General features: G+C 51.8%; 1 protein-coding gene across 3 annotated transcripts in view; it reads right to left on the reverse strand.

Moving 5' to 3' along the window:
• Positions 1-8527, reverse strand: part of MAU2 (MAU2 sister chromatid cohesion factor) — a gene marked incomplete at its 5' end in the record, with an annotated part of 55291 nt that overhangs the window by 27426 nt on the left and 19338 nt on the right. For all 3 annotated transcript variants that reach the window (XM_006147153.2, XM_014587308.2, XM_014587307.2), the window contains 2 exon segments: positions 3736-3830; positions 5606-5701. In XM_006147153.2, the coding sequence (XP_006147215.2) occupies positions 3736-3830; positions 5606-5701 (191 nt within the window).

Here is an 8527-nt window from a genome sequence, read left to right on the forward strand (position 1 = left end):
GTGATTTTCAAGCTGCCAGGTCAGGGACTTGAACTGCAGTTGGCCATGTACTAGTCCAGCGCCTTAACTACTATGTCACCTGCTGGCCTAAACCTGCTCTTTCTAAACAAGCATGTACAGTTGTCCTTGGCAAGAAAAAGAATGAAATAAACACTTTAAGGAATGTTTAGAAAGTAACAAAAATGAAGAGGGGGGAAGCAGGGTGGCCTTCTCCACCTCGGCCCCAGAGGTGCTCAGTGTGCTGGTGTCTGGGTTTTCAGTTGCTACTTTCTTCTTCATTTTTGCCAGAGAGACACAGAGACAGAGAAGGTGAGACACTCTCCAGGGGAGATGGCCATGCCATAATCCCTTGCCTTCCAACTTCCTCTTGGGATTTTGGGCATGCATGCTCCATATCTGGTGTGCCTTTGTTTTTTGGAGAGAGAATTTTGCTACAGGGTGTGTGTGCTCGCTGGAGAGTCAGAGAGACAGAAGGTGAGAAATCACCCTCTAGGGGGGATGGCCATGCCACAATCTCATCTCGATTCTCCTCTCCGGATTTTGGACATGCAAGCACATGCGCCTGGTGTGAGTTTTAAGCCACCAGGTCCGGGACTCGAACTGCATTTGATTACATGGGAGTCCAGCGACGTAACCATTATGCCATCTGCTGGTCTCCCAGCATATTTTTTTCAAGTCACCAGGTCCGAGACTCAAACTGTGGAACTGGTGACCTGAGATCTAGCACCTTAGCCACCATGCTACCTGCTGGCCGGGGGTTGCTGCTTTTCAGGACACTGTCATCATGCCGTGCCCACCGGACTCTGCTCTGCTGCCAGTCTTCCCAGAGTCCCTGTGTACTGTGGCGAACACCCTCCAGAGTAGGCTCCGCTCCCCCCAGTTTACAGGTGAGAGGTCAGGGCAAGTAGACCAAGGTCAGCGGCAGGGGAGGAACAGAGCAGGGACATGTGCTGGGCAGCTCGGCTCAGCTCCCCGCCTCTGCTGCAGCCACTGCACTGTTCCCTGCTGTTGCCCCAGTGTGTGAACACTCTAGGGTCTACCTACTCTCCTGCCTATGGTGTGGTTGCTGAAAACTAAAGTAGAGGGGCCAGCAGGTGGTAAAGGGCGCTGGACTCCCACGTGGCTGACTGCAGTTCGAGTCCCAGACATAGCGGCTTTGTTTTCTACCTTTGTTGTCCACGGTTTCTCACTTTCTCTCTCTCTCTCTTTCTCTCTCTCTCTCTCCCTCTCTGGTGAAATTTAAGTAAGTAAGTAAATAAATAAATAAATAAAGTTAAATCTTTTTTTTTTTTTTTTAAAGGAAAGAAAAAAGAAAAGGTAGAAGACTTCCAGCCACGGCTTTCATGTTGTCTAAAACACATGGGCTCAGGGGCCCTCTGCCACTATTCAGAGACTCCGAGCTAGGAGGCTCAGGCACTGTCCCCGAGTGGAGCCCCCAGGCTGCTTGGGCACAGGCCAAGTGACACCACCTGGGCTGCCCGGCCATGGTGCCCAACTGGAGAACGCTCAGGAGTGAACACACATGGTGAGCCTTGTTTCTGGAAGGGCAGCCTTGAGGCTCGCTAATGAAGCGTCAGTGTGCTGCAGGACCTAAGTGTCCCGAAAGACCCAGTGACAGCTGCAACGTGCAGGGAACAGGGAGGGCTTGCAATACAGGGCTGTTGGGGCAGAGTGAGGGCAGTGTTCTAGGGAGAGGAACTGCCTGTAGGAGCTGTAGGGAGGGGGGATATGCAACTCCAGAGCCCAGAGGGTGATCTGAGAACAGAGGCAGGGACCGTTCTGTCCTAACGACTCCATGGAACAAGCTCTCCCAGATACACCCACGCTACGGACAGGGAGGCCCTGTGTGGGAAGTTTCCAGATTCCCAACACATACCCAGAAGAGAGCTGCTGCCAGAGCCCCACCTACTACAGAGGACTCTTCTCTGTGGGAGGGAAGATACACACATGGAAGCCCTTGTGGAGGGAGCCCAAGGAATGCTGGCAGCCTCAGACTCCTGACCCCAAGTTAGCAGTCTCTAGACCCGATGCGAATAAAGGTACCCCCCCTCCCTGCCTTTTTTTTTGAAATCTGGTCTTACTGTGTTGCTATCCTCCTGTCTCAGCCTCCAGAGCATCTGGGACCACAGGTGTGCAGCACCGCACGTGGCTATTTCTGGTTCTTCCTTTTTTGTTTTAAGGGTGGGCCAGGAATCGAACCTGGGCCTCACATGTGGCCTGAGTCAACTGAGTACCACCACCAACCGGCATGCACCACAAATGCCAGCTCACTGTGCCTCCTGTTCTGAACCAATAAGCTCTCTCTCTCTTTTTTTTTTGAGAGTTTTTTGCGTGTGCGCTCGCCAGAAAGAGAGAGAGAGAGAGAGACAGAAAGCAAGAAATCACCCCCCAGGGGGGATGATGGCCATGCCGCGATCCCTGTTCCTCTATTCTCCTCTCGGGATCTTGGGCACGCACACACACGAGCCTGGCGTGAGTTTAAGCCACTGAGTCCGGGATTCCCACAGCAGTTGACTACGTGGGAGTCCAGCGACATAGCCATGACGCTAACTGCTGGGCCCTGCACCAATAAACTCTTCAGGGTCCCTGAGTGTGTGGACAATGAGGTCCTCACGGCTGGTGTGGAGCGGGCTGCGCACACCCACATAGCCTAGGGCACAACTGTGCAATGAAGGACAAGAGCTGAGCACATCGTGGGGGCACTGTTGAATTCGAGGACCCCGCAAACATGAAGTGCTGACTGTGGGGAGAAAGCTGGCTGCCCCTCAGCCTCACGAAGTCGACTCTACCACTTCCTGTTATATGAACGAACGGGGCGAAAGGCAGCTCACTGGAGGTTTGATCAGGTCATCTCTTACCACGCACAAGGGTGATCACCCTTTTACACTGAAATGCCATCTTTGCTGTCTTAGATTAAGATGGCCGGGACCAACAGGTGGTGTGGTGATTAAGGCTCTGGATTCCTCCATGGCCAACTGCAGTTCGAGCCCCAGACCCAGTGGTTTGAAAATCACACCGGCATGTGTGCACACGTGCCCAAAGTCCTGAGAGGAGCGTGGAGGAGAGGGGACGGTGGTTTGGCCAGCCTTCCTACTGGGCAATCTTTCACTTTCCCTCTCTCTCTGGTGAGCACATACATTCTACGGCAAACACCTTAAGAAAAAAAAGGGGGTTGCGGCCTGAGGTCAGGTTGTGATGCAGCAGTAAGGCGACTAGATTCACAAGGGGAAGGGAGAAGGGCTGGGCTCACACCCAGATCTCCCTGTGTGTGGCAGGAATGTGCACATGTGTACATGAGCCCATGAGCCCATGACCCCAGCTGGCTGAGGCTGCAGGTGGGATTGCAGCATGAAGACTGTTTGTTTTTTTTTTGGAGAGGTTTTCGCTATAGGGCGTGTGCGCTCACCAGACAGAGACAGAAAGTGAGAAATCACCCCCCAGAGGGGACGGTCACACCACAATCCCTTCTCCTCCATTCTCCTCTCGGGATCTTGGGCACACACGCACACACGCCCGGTATGAGTTTAAGCCACCAGGTCTGGGACTCGAACTGCGGTCAACTATGTGGGAGTCCAGCGACATAGCCATTATGCTAACTGCTGGCTCCCTCAGCATGAAGACTGTTGACGGGTGCCCATCTTTGTCTTTCTCTCTCTGTCTCAGAAAATAAAGAAACGTAATGGCCAAGCTCTCTCTACATAAGCAAGCAGAGGGGAGGAGGGAGCAGGTGCCTACCGTGTATACTCAGATCCCACGACACGGGCGTACTCGGCTCCCACGCCCAGGAGGTCGCAGGCCGACACCAAGTCCTTCTCAAGCGTGTGCAGTTGCTGAAAAGGAGAGTGAGCAATGAGGCTGGCTGCCGTGCCCGTCTGTTTTACAGCTCCCGGCCTTCCTGCTTTGGAAGCGGGTTCAACCAAATCTCCCTGCACGTCAACAAAATCGCCTCCGTGTCAGTTCTGAGCTAAATTAACCAAATTATCTCATCAGTGTTAATTGCCGTGGGTACAGAGCTCCACTCCGCCTACAGAACAGATCCAGACTGAACAGGGCATAAAACCAGCAGCTGATGCTCATGGGCACAGACCCCAGGCTGTGTGGGACATCCAGCATGTTTCTTGGGTCACCTATGAGGGCAAGCCACCAGGAGGTTGTCCCCCTTGTGCCCTGGGAACCACAGGAAGAGACTCCCTCATAGGTGCTTATCTAGGGGAGTTTTGTTTTTTTTGAGAGGTTTTTTGCTATAGGGCGCATGCACTTGCCAGTAGGACAGAGAGACAGAAAGCGAGAAATCACCCCCCAGAGGGGATGGCCACGCCACAATCCCTTCTCCTCCATTCTCCTCTCGGGATCTTGGGCACGCATGCACGTGCGCCCGGTGTGAGTTTAAGCCACCAGGTCCGGGACTTGAACTGCAGTAGACTACATGGGCGTCCAGCGTCGTAGCCATTATGCTAACTGCTGGTTCCATCTAGGGGAGTTTCAACCCAAAAGACTTACTAGGCTGAATGGAAAACTGCCTGGTTCATTCCTGGAAGAACGTGTGGGGTGCTGGTTGAGAGCTAAGGCTCCCACATGCACTCACGTGGGGAGCCCACCAGCTCTGGGACCTGGGGCAGTGGCCTGCTCCCTCGCTGCCCACGGGCATGGGCGTATTTGGGTGGATTAAAGGACATGGTGTGCAGGAGGGGCGTAAGCAGGCCTGGAAAGAATAGCCTTGGAGCTCCGTCACGGGGTAAGCACTTCCCTGTGGGCGACGCACTCAGTCAGACCTTCCCAGATGCCAGATGAAGGACTTTGCTGGGGAGTGGGGGGCACTTCTGGCCCAGAGTCTACATGCTGTGTGCCTCGGCGGGTGAAAAGGCTGTATTGGGAAGGGTGGGCAAGAGGCTGGGGACAGAGAGGCTGAGGCCGGCCAAGGAAGGGATGTCCGAAGATGCTTACAGAGAAGGGTTGGGGGCAGAGCCTAGGATGGAAGAGATGCCTCAGAAGGCAGAGCCTGCCCACCACCCACCAGCTGCTGCCCCCCGCTGTGGCCAGGAAGGCCCAGTACAGTGCCCTCCCAACCTGAGTGTCCTGGAGTGCAGGGACCAGAAGTCCTGCCTACTTTTGGGGAGCTGAAGGGAGGCTGAGGGAGAGCCATGATAAGCCCAGGGTGAGGCTGTGTCCAGCACTCCTCAGTGGGGCTCTGGGAAATAAGAATTGACTTGGGCGTTTGAGGCCCGACAGGTCGCCCCTTGGGGTCTTAGTGCAGCTCTTAAAGCCAGCAGGTCTCAAGAAGCAGGAAACACTCCTTGGATTTCAAGGAGCACAGGTCAGAGGGAGCAGCCAGGCGGGAGGGAGACGCGAAGATAGCGAGTCTGAGGCCCCAGGCTCTGTGTCAGCCCTCACTCACCCCTGGGTGCTGCTAGAGCAAGGCCCGAGGTGGAGGTTGGATGGAGCTCGTTAGCAGATTCTAGAAACATCCCCTTGTCCCCACCCACTCAGTGCAGCCATCTAAGCCGGGGGGGGGTGGGCAGAAGGGTAGGGGTGAGGGAGTGGCTAGACTCTGGGGCTATTTGCACTTGGGCACGCGTGCCCCAAAGTCACAGCCTGCAGGACTCACTGCGAGTTGGAAGAGCAGGCGGCAGTGCCAGTACGGGGTCTGCTGCGAGATCTGGATGGCCTTCCGCAGCAGCGGCTTTGCTGCATCCACGGAATTCTGCAAGGAGACGGTCAAGTTTGTGGAGGAAATCAAAAGAAAAAAAAAAAAAAAAAAAAAAAACCACCACCACCAAAGCAGCAATCAAGCTGGATTCCTTACACAGCAGCTGCGGCACCAGAAGGCTGTTCCGTTCATGCTTACCAAGGACTTTTTTGGGTTGCCAATTTACTTTATTAAAAGAAAAAAGGATATTTTATTGGACTTGCTGGCTCGGAAGTTTTTGCACTGATCTTAAAATAACTTCCATTCAACTAAACTCCAAGAAACTTCAGTTCAAAATCCTCAACAGTCAAATTGGATGCCAGTTGGGGACCAGCAGATGGCGTAATGGTTACGTTGCTGGACTCCCACAAGTCAACTGTGGTTCAAATCCCAGACCTGGCAGCTTAAAAAAAAAAAACCTCATGCCAGGTGTGTGCATATGTGCCCAAGATCCCAAGAGGAGAATGGAGCAGAAGGAATTGTAGCGTGACTATGCCCCCATGGGGGTGACTTCTCGCTTTTTGTCTCTTTCTCCAGCGAGCACACACATTCTATAGCAAAAATCTCTAAAAGAGAAAAAAAAAAATTAAGACTCTAGTTCCCATCTTCTGTGTTTTAAGACCAGAGAGCTGTATCAGGGTGTGAGACACATGACCCTTGCACTCAGGCCACCTCACACATCATCTGTCAAAGAAGGGAGAAAGGGGGCCAGCAGGTGCGGTGATGGCAAAGGTGCTGGACTCCCACATGGCTGACTGCTGTTCGAGACTACTGGTCCTAGACCCAATGGCTTGAAAATCACACCAGGAACAAGTGCATGCATGCCGAAGATCTCAGGAGGAGAAGGGATTGTGGTATGGGCATCTCCCTGGGGGTTGATTTCTCACTTTCCCTCTTACTGTCTCTCTCCCTGACAAGCACACGTGCCCTATGGAAAAAACCTTAAAATACACACATATACCCCGAAAACCAAAGAGGGGAAGAAGACAACTTTCAGCTACAACTGAAATTGAAAAGCTACACTGAGAAGGTAAACTATGGGGCTGGACAGTAGCTTTACAGGCTGACCCCCATGGCAAAGTTCCAGGCTTGCATCATGAGACCTTCCTGAGCACGCCAGGCCCATGTGTGCACACGCTGGGGGTGGATCGCTGTGTGAAGACCCTTTTGAATCTGTCCCCCATAACAGGAAGGAACTTTATTTTTTTTAAATGCTATTCATTGGGACCAGCAGGTGGCATAGTGGTTAAGGGCACTGGACTCCCACAGGGTCAACCGTGGTTCAAGTCTCGGACCTGGCGGCTTGCTTTCTTACTTTCCCTCTCTCTCTCTGGTCAAATTAAAATAAAATAAAATAAATAAATGAAAGTTAAATGAAATCATTCTTTAGAAAAAAATGCTATTCATTTATTTTTTATTGTCAGAGATATATATACTCACCAGAAAGAGACACAGATAATCTCCCAATGTGGCCTGGTCACGCCACAATGCTTTTCCTCCCACTTCACCCCATAGGATTTGGGACTACATGCAAAGACACCTAGTATGTTTTTCAAGCCTCCAGGGGAAGAATTTGAACCATGGTTGGCCGTGAGGGATGTGGCTCCCTATGTATAGTACTTAACCATTTAGACACAGGAGCACAAGAAAAAAAAAAAAGTTGGGGGTGGGAGGCTGGTCCTGTGGCTTACTGATAAAGAGAGCCAGATCCCATGGGGTTGCCCGCATGGTTCAAATTGTGCCCCGGTAGCTTGAAAAACATTCTGGGCAGGTGTGCATGCCTGTCTAAGGTCTCAATGGGGTGGAAAAATGCAGATGGGACTGGAGCATGACCACACCCTACCGGACGGCGCTTTTCCTCTCTCTGTCTCTCTCTTGCAGGTTCACAGACTCTCTGGCTTATTTAAAAAACAAAAAACAAACAAACAAACAAAAACCAAAAAAAACTCCCAAAAAACAGACAAAAAGCAAAATGACCCTCTAAAAACAAACAAGTAAGGGGCAAACTAGATTTGCTAGATTAGGAATAAACCTGGTTTCCTCAACAATGTCTTCAGTATAAAAGGATTCTGTCAGCCCTTGTTAGCAAGTGATTAACCATGAAAGCCCTGTATTAGGTAATTTGACGCATTAAAAATGAGAATGGGGGGACCGGCAGTTAGTGTAATGGCTATGTCGCTGAACTTCCATCCCGGACCCGGTGGCTTAAACTCACGCCAGGCGCGTGTGCGCCCAAGATCCCGAGAGGAGAATGGAGGAGAAGGGATTGCGGTGTGGCCATCCCCCTGGGGCGGTGATTTCTCGCTTTCTGTCTCTCTGTCTATCTCTGTCTTCCTGGCAAGCGCACGTGCCCTATAGCAAAAAAACCTCTCCAAAAATATACAAAAAAGAGAATGGGGCTAGCCAGGTGGTGTGGTGACTAAGGCAGCTGGATCCCACGTGGACAATTCTGTGGTTCAAGGCCTGGACCCAGCAGCTTGAAAAACACATTGGGCCATGTGTGTGTGCCCAAAGTCTCGAGAGGGAAAGGGACTGAGGCGTAGCCATCTCCCCTAGAGGGTGATTCACTTTCCTTCTTACTCTCTCCGTCTCCCTGTGGCAACTGCATGTGCTCTATAGCAAAAACAAATACAAAACAAAACCCTCAAAATGACAACAAAAACACAAAAAAAGATAATGGATTCTGACTCCTGCAAGCACCAATTTGCTTTCTGCTATAGTGAGAAGAAGAGATAGAAGTTGAGCATTCATTATCAAAAATGTTTGGGGTGGGAACCAGCAGTTAGCGTAATGGCTATGTCGCTGGACTCCCTCGTAGTTTACCACGGTTCGCGTCCCGGA

Source organism: Tupaia chinensis, unplaced genomic scaffold (assembly GCF_000334495.1).
Source record: "Tupaia chinensis unplaced genomic scaffold, TupChi_1.0 Scaffold000201_1, whole genome shotgun sequence".
Taxonomy (NCBI): domain Eukaryota; kingdom Metazoa; phylum Chordata; class Mammalia; order Scandentia; family Tupaiidae; genus Tupaia; species Tupaia belangeri.